Source organism: Dromaius novaehollandiae, chromosome 1 (genome assembly GCF_036370855.1).
Source record: "Dromaius novaehollandiae isolate bDroNov1 chromosome 1, bDroNov1.hap1, whole genome shotgun sequence".
NCBI lineage: Eukaryota > Metazoa > Chordata > Aves > Casuariiformes > Dromaiidae > Dromaius > Dromaius novaehollandiae.
This window is the reverse complement of record NC_088098.1, coordinates 18,922,274-18,944,838: the sequence shown is the minus strand read 5'-3', so window position 1 is coordinate 18,944,838 and position 22,565 is coordinate 18,922,274. Positions and strand designations below refer to the sequence as shown.

At 38.7% G+C, this 22,565-nt stretch overlaps 1 protein-coding gene across 9 annotated transcripts in view; it reads left to right on the top strand.

Moving 5' to 3' along the window:
* The window catches only part of PLXNB2 (plexin B2), a 255,297-nt gene extending 233,520 nt beyond the window's left edge, over positions 1 to 21,777 (top strand). For 8 of the 9 annotated variants that reach the window (XM_064506563.1, XM_064506571.1, XM_064506556.1 and 5 more), the window contains 12 exons: positions 51 to 117; positions 217 to 363; positions 2,669 to 2,825; positions 3,836 to 3,936; positions 4,827 to 4,911; positions 10,673 to 10,827; positions 12,261 to 12,421; positions 13,099 to 13,246; positions 13,774 to 13,838; positions 14,627 to 14,702; positions 16,748 to 16,822; positions 19,867 to 21,777. In XM_064506563.1, coding sequence (XP_064362633.1) covers positions 51 to 117; positions 217 to 363; positions 2,669 to 2,825; positions 3,836 to 3,936; positions 4,827 to 4,911; positions 10,673 to 10,827; positions 12,261 to 12,421; positions 13,099 to 13,246; positions 13,774 to 13,838; positions 14,627 to 14,702; positions 16,748 to 16,822; positions 19,867 to 19,971 — 1,342 coding nt within the window. In that variant the 3' untranslated portion in view covers positions 19,972 to 21,777. Of the gene's footprint in view, positions 1 to 50; positions 118 to 216; positions 364 to 2,668; positions 2,826 to 3,835; positions 3,937 to 4,826; positions 4,912 to 10,672; positions 10,828 to 12,260; positions 12,422 to 13,098; positions 13,247 to 13,773; positions 13,843 to 14,626; positions 14,703 to 16,747; positions 16,823 to 19,866 lie in introns of those variants that run through there. The other variant, XM_064506594.1, reaches the window with a different exon arrangement.
* The last annotated feature ends 788 nt before the right edge of the window (positions 21,778 to 22,565 follow it).

Genomic DNA, 22,565 nt, shown 5'->3' with positions numbered 1-22,565 from the left:
TTTTTCTTTAACACTTTGTCATTAAATATTCTTAACGTTGTGTTTTTCAGATCTGAAACTGTTGTTGAGAGGATGTTGTCTAACTGGATGTCTATTTGTTTGTATCAGTACCTCAAGGTAAGAGTTGAAGTCAGTTGCCTGGGTTTTTCTGTCAATAATGCTTAAACATGCTGCCTCGAGTATATCTTTCGTTTCTGCTTTATTTTCCTTAAACAGGACAATGCTGGGGAGCCTCTTTATAAGTTGTTCAAGGCTATCAAACACCAGGTAGAAAAAGGCCCAGTGGATGCCGTACTGAAGAAAGCCAAGTATACACTGAATGACACAGGCTTACTGGGAGATGATGTAGAGTATACGCAGTTGGTAAGCAGAGCATGATTAATACATTATAAAATCATTTCTTCTATAAAATAAAGATCTACAGTGTTAGGTCAGTACATTCTTTCTGGACCACTATGATCTGTATAGAAATCCTGGTAATGGGCAGTGCTGTACATTGTCTGACCAAAAGTAATTCTACAGACAGGAAAATTTTGCCTCTTGAAGACTTCTCCTGTTTGCCCCTTGAAAATTCCCATTATTCTAATAATTACGACCTTTCTTCCCATTTCCAAGCCGACATCCCCTGAACATGGACAACCCAACTGGTATTCAAAGGGGTGTGTTTCCACCTAAGGAGCCTAAATTCCCTACACTGGCCAACTGCCTCTACAGGCAGGCCTGGAGACCTGGATGAGACACTTCAGGCAGGATGAGATGAGCATCCCTGCCCAGAGAATTCACCTCCTGAGCTCCAACTCCATGGTCCAGTTCTCCTCCATTACAAATTCTGCTTTGGCTTAATTCTGTTCACTGCCATGAATTTATACCAGTTTTTCAAACAGGGTTCAGCTCACAGGATACCCTGTATTTCTAAAAACTCAAACAGCCAACTTTTTAGCTGCTTAGGAAGGAATGTATGAGCTTAAATTCTAAGTAAACTGCAAGTAATTATAAGTAAATTCTAAGATTGTAAACAGTAGAGGTATTTGGTCCAGATTCATTTACTTGACATAAAACAAAGCCTCTGTGTGTGTCTGTGTGTGTGTGTCTGTGTGTGTTTGTAAGATGATGAGGTATAGATTATAGATATCTGTGTATGTATGATGAAAGATTATGAAGTGGGTTAGTACTGTTTTTAATTATTGGGATCTTTAATGTGATGATGATGATGTTATGGTAATTGTGACATTGTATGCATTTAGTAAACAGGGAGCATTTATGCACTGAGGTAGGTTAATGCATATGTTAATTAGTTCACTTCTGCCTGAAACTGAGACATGGTGGGAAAGTACAGTATAGAGTAGTTATCTACTCTCTAATTGTTCTTATTTAAAAGATGAGTCTGTTTTGCATCACTGGTTACACTGACATGCTGCATACTGAACCAGCAGCAAAATCGTGTCTAATTACCATAAAGCTAATAGGAAAAGGAAGGTGAAATCTCATGATTAGTTAGAGAGTTCTGTCAAGGGACAGTGCAATCATGTTTAATTTGACTGCCATATGGCATGGTTTCTTAACTGTTTAAGAATACCAACCATGCAAGTTTATTTCTGATAAACTTGAGGATTATGACTGACAAGACCATATCTGAGAGGTGAAGTACTTCGGATCACTGGCCAATCATGTGTCAAAGGTGATGTCTGCCTCCAGAGGACACCTGACTAGTAAAAGATCCACGAAGACTCAAAGCTGTTATTCTGTATTAGCTAGCGAAAGAAAAATACCTTGCATTAGCATCTCTTGGGGAGGGGGTGGGGGGGTTCTCCCATGAAGGTTCGCTTACCTGGCCATCATCTTCTCATTTGCTTTTTCCTGTTTTAAAATTGTCACTTATATAATGGAACTGCTTTAAAAAAAAATCACCCTAGATTTAGCAAATTACAGGCTTTCAAGAGATTCTCTTTAACATAAATAAAACATGTCAATACTAGCAGAAAACAGTAAATTTTAGAACTAGAATAAACTATTTACATGTGCTTTATGGAGCTGGTAGAGTAATTGTGATAACAGTAAAAAGTAACACCAAAGATGCTGTATATGGCTGTTTTATATATATGTATATTTATATGCATGTATGTATACCTGTGTTATTTATGTTATACATATAAAAATGCAAAAAATGAACAGCTGGTCGCTGGAGATCAAGGTACAAGAGTTGAACAAGTCACTACCCATCAGCTGCACCATGTTAAATGACCACATGTACAATCATTAGTCTGCTCTAGTTGTGAAGTCAAACCATGAAGATTTGTGTATGCAGCCATACCATGCCAGTAAAACCATGAAGACAGCATAAAGGAACATGCAAGCTCACAGCTACAATATATTAGGATTTCAGTGAAGTGCAGCTCAACTGATGATGGGTAACACATTGGGGCATGGATTACTTGTGCTTGTCTATGTCCCAGGTTACTGGGCTACATAAGAAGATGTAATTTGTCAGTGGTCCGGCTGCTTTGTCCTTGTGTCTCCCTCTGTTTAAAGTTTTAATAAATTTCCAAGACTCAATCATGGTAGCATACTAGGTATGAGAAAATCTATTCTATATCTTTTCTATTTTGTCATAATGGAAGGAATGAGCTAGAATTTATCTTAATAATTGTGTACATTTTTTCCTCCACAGACAGTAAATGTGTATGTACAGGATGGAGGAACCGATTCCATACCTGTGAAAGTGCTGAACTGTGACACTATATCACAAGTGAAGGAAAAGATAATAGACCAAGTCTATCGAAATCTGCCGTGTTCACAGTGGCCAAAAGCAGAAAGTGTAGTTCTTGGTAAGTAGCTGCTTGTGGTACTATATTGAACAGGAGAAATGTGTTTTGTGGTTTTCTTTCATAAAAGTTTTCTCTAAAAGCAATTTCTTGTAAAAGAAGAAAAATATGGTTTAAATGCTGAATTCTTGTTCAGCTAAATGCAGAAATACAGCACTTTGCAAAAATCTTAATATGCATTAAAAAGTGAATACTTCTTGTAGAGTTCTTTTTCATGATTCTGAAAGTTTTCGTCTACTGTCACTAGTATGCAGTGGGCATATTAATGACTGTTAGCACAAATGTATTCCTGCCTGACAGAGTCAGTATCTCAGGTCCTAATTAATGTGATAATGACAGCATGGACAATTAATTGATGGGGAAGTAATGATGCAATTTTAGAAATTGATACTGATTTTGACTTGCTCATGGTGGCTATTCAAAAAAAAACATAAAGAAGCTGCACTTTCAGGAGATGACGAGCCACTCAGCCTCTGACAATCATTTTTCTTTAAGAGTTTCAAAATTGCTGTTCTGTTCTGAAAATGTTGATGTGACTGTTAAAAAGTTAATAATCATACTAAGAGTTCTAATTAAGTAGTTTTGTAGTATCTTTGTTACTGCCTTAGTCTGAAAGTAGAGGATGCAGTTCTTGCTTTTCAGAAAGCCATAGTAAGTTAACTAAAAATGCCTTTTCTGTTCCATAGAAAGTCCTACTCCTCTATTATGGGTTAGAGCAGTTTTTATAATATATAATTGTTGTATTTTATGCAAAGAGATTTAACTTCCTGTGGAAAATGATCAGAAGTCATGTGTATGGTTTGGAAAAGTGTAAACGATTGCAAACTATGCGAACATCTATAATAGAGGCCAAACTAGAAAGCAGTAAATAGCACATATTGAGACATGTCCCGAATGACTTTTTTTAATGTCCCACAGTACGTCAGTTATTCTTTAAATTGAAACATATTCTTGGAGTAGTTATTCTTGCACATGGTTAAAAAACGTATTTTCTCCTTTTAATTACTCCGTAGAGTGGCGTCCAGGTTCTACTGCACAGATCCTCTCAGACTTGGATTTAACATCACAAAGAGATGGCAGATGGAAACGTATCAACACACTAATGCATTATAATGTAAGGAGGTGTTTCAGAGCAGTTGTTCGCATCTGTTAACTGTTCTCTAGTAATAAATAAAATCTTAATTTGTTTGTAGAGAAAATTCTCCTGTGCTACGTAAAGAATCAGAAAACTAGTTCTGGGTCTAGGCACTAAAAACATGTGAGCGTGGAAGGCTAGGTCTGAACTTATTGCCTAAACTTCTTACCAAAAACAGATTACCTAAATGCCAGTGCTTTGGTTTCCTCATCATTGCTGAGTCCAAATCCAAAATCCTTTGGAAAAAGTTCTCTGTGATTTTGCTAGGTCTTATATTCATCTCTTCTTTTCTTCTCTCTATCACCTCCTACCCCTAAGATTAATCTTTGTCTTTACTCTGCTGCTAAATAGATTTCGAGTTGTTCTGGTTTGTTCAACAACCCAGTCAGGAGAGCAGATGTTGATATTTTTGTACTGTCCATTTTAGGTTTCATACTATGCTCCCCACCAAACACTTACAGTCCACTTATCTTTCCTTTTTATGCTATTTATCCCTTTCTAGCAATAAATATTTCAGTTAGGAAAATAAGATGTCACTGCCTCAGAAAATAGGTCTGATTCTTCATGATAAAATCCATTTTTGCGCAAAGGGCCCACACACAGGCTTAATGAACCACTGAAGTCTTGCATATGTTTCCAGTATTTTCAGTTATCTCAGAGGAGGCTTTGAATGTGATCCGTTATAAATGGAGGAGAAGGGAGTTTGTTCTGAATTACAGGCACAGTCACTCAAGAATCCTTTGAAGGGCAGTATTTATAAGTCCAGATCCCCTGCAAAAGATTACAAAAGCTGCAGTTTAGGTGTTAGCAACAAGGTTCAGTCATATTACCTTATTTGGAATAACATCCTTGTGTTTGTATTTTCAAAGGTCCGAGATGGTGCCACGCTCATCCTGTCAAAAATGGGAATTTCCCAGCAGCCGGAGGATAATCAGCAAGATGTCCCAGGGGAAAGTATGTATCATGTGACTTCCCTACCTTCCGAAAGGACAAGAAGTCAAAACCCACACAGCGACAGTGATGCTATTGTATTGATCTTGTTTATCAAGAGTATTAGTGAAGCTAGATATTCCCCACCAAGCAGTGTCGTGCTTACTTGTTTTGTGTTACCTACTGTATACTTGTTTCTTCCTCCTAGTTATAAAAGCCTGAAATAATAGGGCTTTCACCATGATCAGTATGAGTCAATGCCCCAGCTTAATAGAAATTGCCCTTAGCAAACATTTCCTGGCATTTTGTCTCTTAATCCCATTATGTCTACTCACTCCATGTCAGCTCTTTCCATTGCACACCAGCTGCTCCATTTCTCTTCATCCTTCGCCTTTACAAGCTTGAGATACTTGTGGACTGCTTAGACAGTCTCTTGTGTTCTGTCTTATTAGTCAAAAGGCATGTTTCATCTTTCCTAAGCTTTACCGCTTTCTCTTTTTCTTTCTGCCCTTTCTTAGTCTTCTCTCAAATTTCTTCGGCTTCCATTAGCCTGAGAATTTGACGCAGTGTTATAGGTGAACCCATGCTAGAGGCCTGCTCCCATGCTCCATGACATTAGCAAGCTGGTGTAGGGCAGTGCATTTTTTTGTTGCATTTCTTGTAGCTGTATGGCCTTGCAGACTCATCTTTATACATTTGTATTTGGCGTCTCCTTCCCTTTGAGTGCATGGCAAGTTATTTTTCATCAGCTATATTAGCTTGATTTTCTAGGGTTGGTACACTGGTTTTGTTCATTCCGTTCACATAATCTCTTCAGGTTCAATGTTTTCCCCAGTTCCTTTGTTCTTTTTGAAGTTTGCAATCCAGTGTAAGTTAGTATCAGGAATTTCATTATAATTGCTCTCTTTCATATTACTAATGCAGCTGTTGCATAAAGTTAATTCCAATACTACTGCCTACTACGATATGCTATACTTCTTCTCAACGCAGAATAAGGCCGGTTAGCTTGTGAACAGTTTTTTAAAGCTTTTAATTCCGCATGTCAGTATTCTGTCTAGAGCAACTTCCTAAATCTCAAAACCTCTTGAGATACAATATCCATTCTGGCCTAGAATGCACTTGTATTTTCACAGAAATATTTACTTGTAAATTTATGTTCTTTGTCATACGTTTTTCCTTCAGATTTTAGATGTTCAATTTCTCTTTGTTATCCTTTATTCAGTTATTTTACATGAAATAGAAGTTAGATTTATGGGATGATAATTGTTGAGATCATTCTTCCTTCCTTGAAGTCATTTGATACACTTTTCTGTCTAGCGTTGATTGCAAAAGCCATTGCTTCACCTAATAGTTTCATTCCTTTAAACAGATTTACTGATCTTAGATTTAATAAGGTTTCAAGGGCTGGGCAGTCAAACAGATTGGAAATAATAAACCAGAAATGTACATTTTTCAAGAAGATGGCTCTCAGCTAATAGCTCTGATGTATATTGGTATTTAACAAAAGTGTGCAGACTTCCATTACATTACTGTTGAGAGTTGGCCAGGAGATCAGTCCAGGCAGCATGACTTGCAGTTCACTTGCTACCCTCTCCTCCTGGGTGCTTTTTGTTGAGATTTTTTCCAGGGTCTTTGGAGGTTCTTCTAATGGTCACAGCTGCAGCTCAACTGCTATCCTCTCATCTCTTTGCTGGAGCTGCCTACCATAGTGGGACAAGCGGTGACTACTCCTCTGTCACAGCAGTTGCCAATCCAGCGTTTTAACTTAAAAAGTCTTTCTGTTTAATACAGAGGGCAGTGAAGTGCAGCAAGGCAAAGAGCTGGTTCCTAGTCCCTGTTCAATTTAGTTGCCCTGATTGCTGAGATGACTGCTGAGGCAGTAATCACCTCTGCTCCCAAGAGCTGGAGCAGACTGACACATGGAGCCTGTTGTTCTTCGCTTGCTTTCTTTTAGCACAGGTAGGCATTGAGCGTCCAGTTCTGGCTTCCCAATCTTCCAGTCTTCCCCACCTTGCTCTCTGTGTGGTGTGGCTGGCAGTAGAGGACCAGACCACGTGAGGTTTTGTTGTTGGGGTTTTTTTTTCTCCTCTAAGGTTATATCTTTGGTGTCAGTCCAGTGCGAAGAAGCTTACTGATTAGACCTGGTCTGCACTCCAAGATGAACTCTTTAGTCATATATATGGCATACTAAATTGTAAAGGAAAAGCAGGCTTCTGGGGCCAGTGCTATCATAAGTACTCTGGTACGTGAGGGGAAAAAACCTGTAGAGATACCTGTAGAGATAGTTCAGATCCCCAAACATGAAGAGAAGATGACTTCCACCTCATTTTTTTCTCCTCACCCTCTCTTGAACTGTGGCAATGTACAAATTTGGGAGGACAGTATTTCATGCCAAACTAGCACATTTTCATTAGTGCCTAGGGGTCCTCAGAGCTATCTGGTGCCAGCTTGTTCTTTTGGAAAGCTATAAAATGTTACAAAGCTAGGGCAAAGCAACAGCCCACAGTGACAGTGATTTGTGAGATGCTATGCTGTGTAAAAAGGGGAGGAAAAGATCAGAGACTTCCCCTCCCACACATATGCATTTAGATGACAGTCAGGGATTTACAGGGTTAGAATAAATAGAATATCCTATCCCTGCTCTTTGAATAAGACTTGTGACAAAGTGGTTTTCCTTTTATCCAGAGTCTCTCATTAACTTGCACCTTTTGCATTGAGAATTGTCAGCTGAAGCCATTGACTGTCTGCCAAAGTACTAGGCTTTGCACAGAACAAAAATGTAAAACCATGTTCAGAGATGTTGCTCTAAAACCTGGCATTGCTTCCATTCTGGTTTTGAATCACAGCTTCTAACAGGAAGACACTATAGGCTGGAGGTTGTGACAAATTAAATGCAGAATCTTTTGCCTCTGGAGATAAAAAAATGCAATTACTAATTTGTGTCAAGATGGAGAATGGTTTCAATCATTTTATACTAGTATTTCTGTACAGAACTGTGAGCCAAAACTGCTCTCTCTTGATAACTTAAACTGTTTTTTTCTGTTTATTATTATTGTTGTTGTTGTTAATAACTATTATTCTTGTTCTGGTTTAGAGTAGCCAGAAGGTTGCGGATCAGAAATACTGATTCGCAATGTAGGGCAGTCCTGCCTTCATCTACGTAGACAGGTGTATTCGTCAGGGAGGAGGACCCTGGAAGGAAACTAATTTGCTCCAGGACATGCAAAAGAGGCTGTGTTGCCTGTCACCATCTCAGTTGCTTCCAACATGTTTATATTTGGTTTCTGCCATTATAATTAGTCAGCACAGTCGTGGTTATGCTCCAGCGTTATTTTATGTCAGCCAAAGAATTCTCAAAGGGCCGAGAAGTGGGAGGAAAGTTGTTTGACCTAGTGAGTGCAGCCTTCTCCCTGCTTACGGCTTGATGCATAATGTGACTGCCAAAATATTAGTATTCATTCTTTTGCTTTCTTCACTTCCTAGTTTTACACTGGGGAAAATGTTATCTCGCAGCAATATTAGCTCCTCTTAGCAACCATAGTGATAATGCATTGTGTCACCCCATGTTCTGAATTTCTCTTCCTCTTTCTTAAAGCTATTTTTAGCAGTGAAATGGGATCTTTGTATTACAAAAGTTCATCTGGTTGAGCTATTTTCCCTTAAGCCCTACTTTTCTGTGAAATAAATACTATTGCACTAGTAGCCAATTCTGTTGTTGCTAATTGAACATGGGCCAAATTAAGCTACATGTGAGAGCAAGCAATCTGCGTGGAATTGCACTTGGTTGTTTCTCTTTACTCCAAAGTTAAATTTGGCCATAACATCAGGAGGGCAAAGAGAGGATAAATTCCTTTGAATCAGAGGAGGAAGCGGAAGTGTACCAAGCAACTTGGATAACGCCGAAAAATAGTTTCTGTTGTAATTGCGCGTTCTCATCTATTTGTTTACAGAAGTAAATAACAGGCATTGGAGAAGAGACTCAAAAATTCAGGCCCATTAGTAGCTTTTACTGTACTGGCGAATGATTGTTATGAATGGTATTGATTGTGAAATCATAGCTGCTTCAAAATAAAATGATAACTTTTATTTCTACCTTACTTCAGTGGCATGAACTTCCAAGTCAAATTAAGGACTTTCAAAGGACAACATGATTAAGCATGGGAAATCTGGGGGGAGGGAGAATCTACCCAGTCAAAAAATAGTAAATGCACCAGAAGGCTGCATAGCTAATGCTTTTCTTGAGAATATATAAAATAGATTCAAGCAGAAGTTGACGTTTTCAGATTACATAAAAATGTTATTTTCCCCTACAATATAAAATATTGAGCACATATGCAATCTGATAAATCTAATGTAGCTTTTGAGAAACTTGGTTTCAGATCTCTTGGTTTTGCTTGTTCTTTCTTTAAATCCTTAAGGTGGTATTAATATACCTACTTGGCATAATCCCTAAAATCAGTGGTGGTCTTCCAGTAGAAGTTGGTGAATCAGTACATTTAAAATCATTGACGTTTTAAAAAAATTGAAAGTTATTTTTCGTAGAAAAATCGCAATTCAGCCCCATTACACAAATTATTTTGCATTACAGTTAAGTTTTATGCTTTAATAGTACATGTGTATAATGTAACTGAATCACAACTGCAGTGGAAAGTATCGGTTTTGAATTGCAAGAATCTTTCAAATGTTTGGCTGTAATACTTCATTAGCTGAGTTTGTGACACTGAATCTTTTTTCAAGGGAGATTAATGGCAAGTTATAATAATCATGTTACGTCTTTTGAATTTTTTGAAACAAAAGATACTCAAACACAAAGATTTTATCTGAACATTCACCTATTATTGATACTTGAATGCCAGGTTGTATGTTTATTACCCTGTGTGACTGTTGAACTAAGGCGCATGACCAAGGGATGGGTAACACAGCAAGTTACTGTAATCAGCTGAGCTGTCGTAAGCATCCAGGCACTTACTCTTCTTTCTGCTGTATGAGACTTGGTGTGAGTCTCTTTCTCTGATTTAAGCTACGGTTACTGATAAACAAATTTTAAATAATCTTATTGTAATGGATTACAAATTTGCTGCCTGCAGTTATTACTTCTGTCTGCGGGAGTTCATGCCCGCTCAGCAAAAGGATATGGTTTTTCTCATTTCGGCTACAAAGTCAGGTGGTTAAGCCTAAAGTGCTGATAAAGGCAGGTTTGAACTGAGATGTCATACTTTGAACTCAGCGTTTAGGTTAAAAAATGTAAGTTTGGATGGTGATACTGAGAAAAAAGGTTGAAACTGTAAATTCTTAAATTGCCACTGCCAAATTCACCAGATCCCATATAACTGTATCTTGCATTGCACCTGGAGTGAGCTACAAACGCGTGGTCTGTGTTGGCTGTGAGGTGACAACTAGCTGAATTTCTCTAACTTGCTCAGATCTCTGAGAACTTATTAGAGCATAGAGTGTTTCATTGTGGGGACCTCAAAAATACACATACAGTGCTCGCATGACCTAGCAGGAGTTTCCTTATTGTGTGATTCCTCCCCCTATCTTTGCTGTTGGCTGGAGCGAGCCGCGTATCTCCCTTCAGTGTTACCTTTTCAGCTTATGTCTTGTAGAAAATTTAGTACTCGAGTTGTGTATGTTAGACAGATTGGAGTCATCTAGCTCCTCTCGGCATGATGGAACAACTAAGGAAAGAGAAGAAGTATATTGTGTGTACTTATGTATATTATTATTTTCACATTACTGTTTTGGCAGAGGAGTTTTTGGTAACTATTGCAATCGCTGTTCCTAGGGCATGCACTTCTGGAAGACGAAAACAAGGTCTGGCATCTAGTCCGGCCAGTGGATGAAATCGATGAAGGTAAATCGAAGCGGGGGAGTGTGAAGGAAAAAGAGAGAACCAAAGCCATTACAGAGATCTACCTGACAAGACTGCTCTCTGTGAAGGTAGGGATTGGCTGGTCGCTGTTACACCACACTTCTACGAACCTTGAGATACAACCGAACAAAATGATGCATTTCTTAGTCATGCTATTAGCTGAAATTTTGCATATCTGGGTCACGTACATACAAGCTTGTATTCAGAACTTGAAGTGACTAATATGCCCTTGAGAATATTACTGGGAAGGAGATAAAGTATATTTCCTGATGAAAGCTAAGAACCATAATTCTGCATTAGTTAAATGAGGATTTTTCTTGAAAGATGAAGATAGATACTCTCTTCTATGCCACCTGTTTAGATAAAATTCTTTTGTTTTTTATTTTGATCCAAATCCTTTATATACTGCTGCAGAGCTTTATATTTCCCTGTTTTTGTTTGTGGCCAACGCTGCAGTAGAATCTAGAAAAATAATTAAAATATTTTCAAATGCTTACAGTCCTTTTAGTGCTTATACAGCAAAACATATCACAGCCAAAATAGTTTTGCTAAGTATTCTTCCTTGAAGAAGGAATTATTTTGAAGTTTTTCAGAATAACATGTTTACTGACCCAAAAGCCAGGACCCAGTGACTGTTGTTGGGGAAGATAAGGGCAGTCTGGCCCCAGCTAAGGCCCTTTGACCAAGTGTGAAAGTGGATATGAAGAAAAGTTTGTGTATGAAGGACCAACTCAGGATGAAGGACGAGCAAGATGCTTTTATCCCTCTCTTTTGTTAACATCTTCCCTGCAGGTGCCCCTTTCCTGTTCCCGATGGGTTAGCTGGGTTACAGATTATTGCCAGTCTGGAGCTTTCTTCGCTTGTGGGGAGCAGCTGGGGCATGACGGTGGGGAGCGGTGGCAGCCCTCTGAATGCACTTTGCTCCTGGGGCTTGGCAGAGTCCATGGAGTTGGGCCAGGCCCTGTGTCTGATGAGACCCAGTCGCTTGCCCTTAAACAAAAAAACAAAATGGTCACCATTACTTATTCCTCTCAGTTCGTTTCTAAAAATTGCAGTAGTAGCACATGATGCTCTGGAGTCAGAGAAACTGGAAGTGGGAAGCCTCAAAACAAGCAGAACATTGCCCACAGTTACTTTGTGTGCACGACGGCCCTGAGCTGTGTACGTATTCTATACTTAGCAACCAGTTTTTGCTTCTTCTATCTGTCAAGCACAAAGCACACCTTTGTGTGTTAACCATATAACAGTCAATGAAGTCACAACATTTCACACTAGAGCATAAAATTGTTCTCTGGAAGGTCTTTACTGTTTGGCTGTTGGCAAGGTCACTGCATTGAGAAGTTACTTATTTTTGTCACCTTGCGCCCTTAGTATTCAGAATGAAGGCCTTCAGTGATTGCACCTGGAATAGAGGCTGTTAGTGTAAATGGGAAAAAAACGTCTAGGATGGCACTGGATTCTGTAATGCAGATGTAATAGATTGTCTTTAATTCCCTTTCAGGGGACACTTCAGCAGTTTGTAGATAACTTTTTTCATAGTGTGCTCAACTCAAATCACGTGGTGCCACCAGCTGTGAAATACTTCTTTGACTTTCTTGATGAGCAAGCAGAAAAACATGACATCAAGGATGAAGATACCATCCACATCTGGAAAACAAATAGGTACAGTATGAACAGAAAAATAATTGTATTGCAGAGAAATGAATGTTTAATCTCTGCTCTAGGGGGACACTCTAACCACAGATCAAAGTGACACATAAATGTCATTTATAATTCTCAGTATAGTTTTGAATGAGATAATATGTTTCTGTTGATTAAAAGGGTTCCCCATAAGACTAGAAACTGCAAAAATGAAACCAGCTTACAATTGGTGTAGTCTTTGGCAGATTTCCCTCCTTATTTTTTATTACTTTTTGTCTTTCCTCAGTGCCCCTGAAATTGGGGATTCCCTTCTGTGTGACCCCCTCATAACAAGATCCCCCAAAACAGCAATGTGGAACTGGGACTAGATTTACCTGCCAAAGCAGAAAATCTAGTAAAATGTTAGTCAGGGCATTTCTCTAACCGCACAGATGTTTTCTCTTGCTATTTTGAGGCAGTCAAAGTTCTTCTCAGATGAATTTTTCTCATTTTGATGTAACAGTGAGAGATGTAAAGGCATTGTTTTCAGACATGGAAACTAGACAACAGATAGTTTATATAATTGTTGAAATATAAAATTAAAATTCACTGTACTGAGGAGATCAAAATGCAAAACCCATATTTAATTTCTTTTTTTTTTTCTTTGTAGAATATTTGTTGTGCAAAATGGATTATTTATCTTTTTCCTTGCTTTGCAGCTTGCCTCTTAGATTCTGGGTAAACATATTGAAAAATCCCCATTTCATCTTTGATGTTCATGTTCACGAAGTAGTGGATGCTTCCTTGTCAGTCATTGCACAGACTTTCATGGATGCTTGCACAAGAACAGAGCACAAATTAAGCAGAGTAAGTGATTTGCATTCTACATCCTGACTGCGTTCATGCCTGACAAGACAAAGGGCATCATCATAGACAATACCCGTTCTCAGAGGAGATACAGCATTGATAGTTTCTTTTTAATTTTATAATGAAGTTAGCATTTCACCACTTAACAGGTTGGTGAACATGTCATTGTTACTATGTAGTCTGCCAAATGGTATTTATAAAAAGAAGAACATATCAACTGCTTTTATAAAAAGCAGGTTTGAGAACTGATTATTTCATGTCCACCATAATTTAGAATCAACTTGCATTGATGCATTTGTAAAATCCAATAATAATGTAATATGCCAACCCCATCCCTCTAAGACAAATAATCCCACCCACATACGAACGGAAAAAAATCCAAATGTTAATATCTGAAAAACTCAAGTGCATATGTTATAAAGGGGTGATCTTAGGTCTTTGACTTTCTGTTACTTCCTAAACTTTCTGTTACTTCCTAGAAATGTTCATAAATCAACTATGTTTCTCTCTATTATAATTTTTTTCAGGATTCTCCAAGTAATAAGTTACTTTACGCAAAAGAAATCTCTAACTATAAGAAAATGGTGGAAGAGTAAGTATAAAGATGCTTTCTTTATATATGTTCACAGTTGTCAAGATTTTGAGCCTTTGTGGGTGTATTTAGTAACAGAAGAAGTGAATGCTGAGGGAGTCAAAGTCAACTGTCAAACATTAAAGATTTTACACTTGAATGTTAAAACATTCCCTTGTTCATATGAGAGGCTGGGAGGAGACAGAGAAGAGCAGGGTGTTGCTGACAGTGTTGAAATGAAATGCTGTTGTGACCCAATGCACATTCATGTGTGTGCAGGTAGATGGATAGATTTATTCAGGAAAGAATACAGTGCTATTTTCCACAGTTCATCTCCTTCTCTATATAATCTGTCTAATCAGCGCTGCACTTCCACAACTGAATAGGGACTAAATCACAAAAACATTTTGACAAACACATCCCTTCCGCTCAGCCTCTGGCTTTGTCCATTTACTCATTTGAGAACTGCATGCATATCACTGAATATCTGCTGCAGGAGAAACACCTTGCTAGCTGATGACTTCAAAAGCTTGACGACCTAAAATAAGGATCTGCTGGAATTAGAAATAGATTTCTTTCCTGTGGTATGGCACTGTACATAAGGTGCGATTTGCCTCTGCTGCTAATGTATCAAGTAGTAATGACTAGTGAGAGACAGGATTACTAAATGGACCATTGGTCTGCTGTGGTAGAACATCTCCTGCATTATTAGGAAGCATGTTTAAAGTAATTGCAAAACCAAAATACAGAATTACCACAGAACCACAGTGTATTTCACTTAATTGAAAGTTTGTTTTTATTTGTTGCAGTTATTACAAAGGTATTCGTCAGATGGTGCCAGTCAGCGACCAGGATATGAATACCCATTTAGCAGAGATTTCTAGGGTAAGCATAACTTAAGTTTTCTCATCCTGAAATTGAAGCCCAGTACAGCGCTCTTTTTCACCAGCTTCTCTTTCTAAGAGTGAGTTCATTGTATGTGCTAAAATAAAATGAATAATTTCGTATATCTCTGAAATACTCTTGCTTAGTGTAGCGATTTTTAGCCCCCTGCTGATTATTGAATGGAACCAAGAGCAGTTACTGCCACAAATCTATTTGAATAGTGGTGGTGCCAGAGCAAAGTGGCATTTTTCATGTCTATTATAGAAAGATTATAACGCTGTTGAGTGGAGGGTTTTTTTGGCAGTATATAGAGGATTTTTAGCATTGATCATACTGATAACAAGTAATAACTGAGTTCACAGAGTGATACCACAGCAAAAATCAGATTGCAGAAATGAAGGGGGAGGCATGTATGTTAAGTGTAGCATACTTTAGAACTGTCCGTACAAAGGCAATACTACTACTTTACGCTGCACATGTGCACTGCAGGTTGTTGGTGGAAACGGGCAGCTGCAGCTCAGGACATGCACATGAGTAGCTCACCAAGTGCTCTCTAAAGCAGTGCTTTTTCTTTTCTTTTCATGTACTGGGTTGCTGTGGGTTGCCTGTCATAGCGAAGAGCGCAGAAGGGAGAGGGAGCAGCATTGGCTGCTGCCTGGGGACTCTGGTTTGAGACAGGTAGAGCAAAGGCACTAGGAAAGCCGCTTCAGCCTTGAAGGAGCCCATCCACACAGCAGCTCAGCTTAGCTCGAGCAAGCTTACGCCTGGGGAGCCCTCAACTTAACCTAGAGAACCAGGAGAAGCCTTCACCAGTCTTAACAGATTTTGTTTAGTCTGAGCAAAGAGATACTGTATTTACTGGGTGGTTTTCTTGTTGAGTTTAGTTTGAGACTTCTAGTGTTATGAAGACGTTTGGGGAATTTCTGTAGTTTATTTATTTCAATGCCCGCTGGACCTAACATTTTGCAGAACAACTTCCTTGTGAGAACATTTCTGTTTTCAGTCATTCGCCACACAACTCATCTGCAGTGACATTTCATTTTCCAGTTCATGTTATTTATCTCAAAAATCGAGATGTATATAAAATTAAGATGTTTAGTAATTAGAAATAAATTCAAAATCATGTTTTAAAATCAGAATTTGTCAATCCTATTTACATTACAAATTGTGATTAAAATAAGTATGTAAGCGCTGATATAAAATTCCAAATTTTGACCAGCTCTAGAAGTGACTCTTACAGAACAAAGAAAGATGGATATTTCTCTGCTGCTTTATACCTTGGGTAATCATTTATGCCAGTAGCAATATTTTGTAATTCTTCATTTTCCCTCCTAATTTAAAAGACTTAAAGGCTCCAAATAGATGGAGCCTCGAATCCTATACGTTTGAATGAAAACAGACGTTTAGACAGGTAGAGCATGTTCACTAAGACATTAAATGTCATGGAGGGAGGGAGGAAGAGGTAATGTTAGCATTATTTCCTGCTTCATTTGAAGTCCCTTTTCTCTCTCCTCTTTCCATCTTCGTGATCCAGATGGATTTTTTCCAAATGTACATGTGCTTGCAGACTTGATGAATTACACCTTTGCTATAGTGAGATGTGAATAGTTTCAAACAGTTAAAAAGAGCTGGAAAAAGGATTTCAAACAGACATGACAGTGACAGAACCAACATTTAGTATCTCTACAATATGCAGGTTGTACTAACTACATGCTTTAGTTTTACGTAGCCATTTTTAACGGATGTTTGAGCTGTAATCTGTGGTTCAACATTCAGAGTTCAAAATATTTTCCACCTCCAGTGTCAGGGCTGTGGACAGGCTGGAAAAACACCAGTGGGAAAATCTTGATCTAAAAATCACCAAACAGAAGTTTTTTCACCCCTTTTTCTGCCTGAACTGTCAATTTAACAAAAGTTACAGGATGCAGAGCTTGACTATGGAAATAGGATTGTCTGTTGTATCCAATAGTCATGCATGTGCATAACTTTTAGCTGTCTATGATCATATTTTGACATGTTTGCTGCTCACTTGTGTTGTTTAACAGGCACATACTGATTCTCTAAATACACTTGTGGCTCTACACCAACTCTACCAGTATACTAACAAATACTATGATGAGGTAAGTTGTGGGGTTTGGAGGTTTTTTTTTTTTAATAATATCAATGATAACATGTTATAAAGGCTAACGTTAGTCTAAACAAACAACTTCTAAAATTCTCTGGATCATCAGGTAAAAGCAATGCTGAACAGATACCTCTAACTTTGCACTTATACACATCACCTGGCATTTACACTGGTGAAGGGGGTATACTTATAAATGAACGGTTTCATTATGGGCTATCTGGTTTTGATAGTGATAGCTTAATTAGATCTGAAAAACAAACATTTAAAAACAATTTCTGTTCAGTTCTTCTGCCATCCTAATTCCTAAAAATTAAGACTTAAGAATGCCACCGAGCAAAAGCAATCCTCAGAGGTCAGGGTTCAGGCTAGTAGCTTTTTTTTATTAGGAGCAATCCATGAAAATTATTTCACTTGTAGGACTGGAGCAGTGCCTTTTTTTATTAGTTAAGCTACACTTATAACTTCCATACATGCTACACTCCCCATTGTGCCATGGCAAATGAAGTGCCTGCCCAAGGTAAACCAAGGTAGAAGAACTGCTGAATATAGTCTGATTCAAAAGTAAGCTCACAGATTTAGTCCCAAATGTTTCTTGGATTCTTCAGGCTGTGTGGAAAGGGGAACAAAGAATATCCCAGTGTAGCTGGGCTGTGGCTATGGCTCTCCAAACTTAATCTGAAAACAAAAAGAGAGAAGGGAACTTGTATTCAAAGGTTTCCATGGAAATGAATGTCTCCAGAAAACTCTTAGAATTAAATCAAAGCAAGTAAGAACAGATGCTGAATCAAAAAAGGAGTATAGCACATGCGAGCTCTCTTCAGTTTGTCCTGCACCTCACCACAGTTCTTGTTTTTACTTACACTTACCACTGACAGCAGTGAGTCTCATCCTCAGCTTCACTGCAACTGCTTTATGCAGGAGCAGCCAGCCTCTCACAGCTTCAAAACAGATGTAAGCAAGGAAAATCAAATAAGCTTAAGTGTTCCTGCAACTGGTGCCAGTGGGGAAAATGGTCAGAGATACGCAGGCCAACATGATGGCACTGGCTTCCTCACCCCTCTTCCCCAGGATTCAGTAACCTTATTTACAACACATTCCATATATATATGTATATGTATATGTGTGTGTGTGTATATACACACATATATACACATATACACACACACACACACACATACATATACATACACATATATATATATATCCGTGGCCTGACCTGTTATAGAAAGGGCCAACAAACCCGGATGACAAATGAATCACATAGCCCCAATTCTTCCACACACCCATATTCCTGCTTCCAGTCATGATTTCTGGATTCTCATTTTCGCTGACAGGCGAAGGCAAAGGCTGAGCCTCATTTGTTTTCAACAGTGTGTTGGAGTTTATCAGTGAAAGGCCAGCAAATCACAAAGCATATCTGCAGCTCTTCCTTTTGCACATAGCGTTGTGTAACAACAAGGTGTATGTGATCATGTGGCTGCTAACTCAGAGTTATGGAGATAATCTGTCAAGAACCATTCTGTAAAATTAATTCAGCTTATTTGTTTTCCATAAAAATGTTTTAATTTGCATAAATTGGAACATTTTGCAGCTGCCCTTGTCTTTAATACTGAAAGTATGGTTCTCAGCATGTGCTGTACCTTGTGCATCTCTGCAGGGCTTGACAATGACTAAGTGGGTACAGTCTAATTGTCCATATTTATATGAAGGGTATATTCACCAGCAGAGATAATCATGAATTATTTAATCAAGATTCAAGGAGTTAGAGCTAGACATAATTGGTTGAATTAAGGAAACAATATCAAATTAAATTCAACCGAGTTTAAATATTGTAATAAGTATTTATTAACTCTGTTTTAAAAGCATTTCCAAGCTTTAAAAACAAAACTGTTGAAATAATGATTTCTAAACAAATTTGCTGCAGTGTTTGAAAATCAAGTCCTGTACCAGTCCTTGAAAGTTAAATTAGTAGCTAGATTGATACTGACTTCATTAATCTCCATTGTCAATAAAGTGTAAGTAGTAGTTTGGTGTAACAGCTAGTGACAGGGAAACTATTTTTCCAGTTCTTGCACTTCAAAGTTTGTATAGTATTTAAATATAGCTAAAGGCTTCTGCTTGATTACAGTGTCTGACTTTTATTAATAAAGTCAAGTTTTAGAGAAGGAACGGTTTTGCCATGTGACACATTGCCCTAATGGAGAAATCTAATAGTTTGTGGAAAAGGTTCCCTGAAGGATGATAGAAATGACAACCTTGTGAAACCTTTGAAATTTGATCTTGAAAAGCCCTAAAAGGCTCTATTTGAAGAAAAGCCTTCTCATAACGGTTGACCTTTTCTAGCTCTTGTTTTAAAATCCCTTGTTTCTGAGGGTCGTACCTGTCGGTACAGAGCCCGTAGAGCAGAGGCTGCGTGCAGGCTGTTGGGGGGCTCCTCCGGCGAGCTCCAGGCTCTGGGACGCTGTCTCAGCCACACTGTCAGAGAGCCACAGGGAAGCTGCCGGCAGCTCCCTGGCACAGCGGCCAGGCCATTTTCTTCATGATCCTGCTTATAGACGGAAGAGACCTTTCGTTGCTGGTAGCTGTGCCTGTGCATGGACCATCCAGGAGCTTCTCCTAGCCCAAGCTCCTGGGGATGGGGCTTAGTTGCCGCTGGTGAATGACCCTTAAGCCTTGTAGGGTGCAGTTAAGTAAAATCAGTTTCTTCAATAGCTACCAAATAAATGTTTCTAAGTTTTTCCACTGCCTGCTCCGTCTTGTAATGCAGTATTTCAAAAGATAAAGTACTACCTATTAATTTGCTTGGATCCCAACATAAGGGGAAACATTACAGCAACTTAGATAAAGTAATGGAGACAATCATTTTTATTGTCTTTGTGTAAAAATGGAATGTGGAGCCTAGTAGATGGACTTTATCTTTGGTACAGAGCGAATGCAAAGGACCCTTTAAAGACAAATTACTGTCAAGCGCTTGGTCCGGGAACTGTCCATGTGTTTTCAGCTAAATGATTCTAAACATTCTGTGTTTATTTCTTCCAGATTATAAATGCACTTGAAGAGGATCCAGCTGCACAAAAAATGCAGCTTGCCTTCCGTTTACAGCAAATAGCAGCTGCATTAGAGAATAAAGTGACTGACCTTTGACTCAAAAGCCGCAATAAAGAAATCTGATCTAAAGATGTTCAAATTCATTCTTCCTGTTAAGGAAATAGTGTTCTATTTTTTAATGTATAATTACAACTTTAAATGAAAGATTTCATGTTTTTTTGATAGCAGAGGTGTAATGTAAAAAATTTTTACTGTAAATTATGCTTCTAATTAAAAGCTGTGTTGTGTGTAAATGAATTTTCTGTGGGAAAGGGAGTCCTTTGGTTGGGGGCAGGGTGGGGGGGTTGGAAGAAGGAAAGTTTATGGTTCATTTAAATTTAGTAGAATCTGAAACGTCAGCATTTAGAATTCATTATGCAAGTAAATTCAATACTATAACATCCTTTATATTTTAAGCAATATTTATACTAGGAAAACAATGGCATATTCAGAAGAACATGCAATATCCCCTTTTATTTTGATAACTGGAAATTGATTTCCATATAGCTCTAAAACTACTTTGTCTGTGCTCATAATGAACAAAGTAAACAATGTGTCTGATTTTTCTGTAAGATCTGAAAATGGGATTTGCTACCACATGCAGTTCTTAATTAATTTAATTATTTATGACCATGGTAATGCACAGTATTGCACCCACCAGAGTTGGTTGCGATGGAAGTAAAAGTAATGTCATCCCTGTAGGAGGGTTCTACTGATAAAGCCTCATTTGGTTCAGAAATCACTGCAAAGGAGAATTAGCTCTTAAAACTACAACTTTTTGTTATTATTGTGAGTTTTATGATATATGCTAATGTGCCTTACTTGTACTAATTCTGTGAATCTGATGAATGGTTTTGTAAAAAGAAGCAGATCAGAAAAAGAAATATTTATGTGCTCTTGAATGACTTTTGTGTGAAAAACATGACCAGCAGAATGCTTGTAATTAGCTGCTTGCCGAGAGTGTGCTGTTTAACATGATTTGATTTTGTATAATATCTTATATTGGAATGGTTCTGATGATTTTTTATTTGAATCTTGGAACTGTCCTAGCATACCACCATTTGTTTTTATTGTATTTGTGATGTAAAATGTATGATATTGGAAAAATCATATACCCATAGACTGAAAACCACTCAATCAGTTTTGAGCCTTGGAATGCTGCATTTGACTGAATACACACCATAACCCACAGCAACGAAAATTAAAATAACTTGTCAAAAAGTGTGTGTTTACAATATACGTAAGCTCTATACAAGTCAAAAAGTTAGGTACGTCTTCTTAAATTGCTGTATTGCACATCAGAAAACTTTATTCCTTTTTGCCTCACAAGTGTTTGGCAGTGAAGTAGCATTTTAATGACGCGCTGCCATCTGTACTGGTTCCCATTCGTTGTCCTGCCAAGCGCCCGGGCTCTGCTGAGTCTCAGCAAGCTACACAGTTTCTGCTGCCCACTCTCCCTGCCCAGCAGGTTGTCATACAAGGAGTTTTACTGTTTGTTGATTTTTTTTTTCTTTTTTTTGAAAATTCCCTAGGACTTGTCAGTGGGCCTTTCCTTCAGTTTCCAAAAGTCAGAAGCCTCACCAGAACTGGTTTCCTATCCAGTGGCCTGGGGGGGGGGGGGGGGTCGTTTGTTTTGTACTCCAGCTCTTGCATTTGTGTATAATCATTCCTGAACCTGCCTGGGATATAAGTTATTTTACACTTTTTAGGACTGAGGTACATAAGACTGCTACGTAAAGGTGCTTCACCAGCTACACCTTCATCAACAAAGACATCCTAATTTCATGGCTAATATGTTTCGTTGTCATTATTTGTAAATCCTGTTAATTGTAAATCAAATACAATGTTGTTTTTTTCCACAAAGTGTCACAAGATCTTTACTGAAATTGGGGGTGGTGTTGGGGGTAGAAAGGGGTTTCTAATGCTTCCTCCACGGGCTGATAGAGCAGCAGCGTCTGACTGTCTGCGGTTGGTAATGGAAGAGCACAGCATAGTTTGCAGATGGTATGTCTGACATCATGCCCTTTTTATGGGCATTTACTCTGAAAAATGAGAGTACTCTTGAGAAGAGGGGATGTATTGCAACATCCCCTAGTGAGGTCTTCTTGCCTGATGAAAACCCATCTTGAGATTGGAAAATCCATTAAAATACGAGCTCAGTGGCATCTCTCCAGAGAGATCAGAAAGCAAGGAGGGTTGTCAGAGGGAACGTGAGTTACCCCCCACCCTCAGGGACTGGATGCTGAGCAGCTGCAGGCGATCAGAAGGCGCCGTGGGCTGCGGCAATGCTGTAGCGGGGTCTTTCTTACCTGTCAGATAAGCTCGTCTGCCTGCGTGTGCGAGTTGCGTGATGGATCCACTGGTCACCCTTTGTGGCACTTCCCCTTTTTCCCAGCCTGTGGGAAATGTGCAGCTTTCGGCACTGCCATGCTCTCTGCCAGGGAGCACAGGAATGTAGCTGTGACCAGCTGTGGTTACAAAGGAGACTTCATGCCAGTTCTTCAGTTTCCGTAAGTCTCCTCTCCCAAAAGCATGGTGCTCTGTTTTGTCCAGGCCTAGTTTTTGGCTTCAGTATTCCCTCCATTTGAGGAACCTGATTCTTAAAAGCTTCATGCTCCTCCTTCAGTTTCTGCTGCTCCTGCCATCTGGTT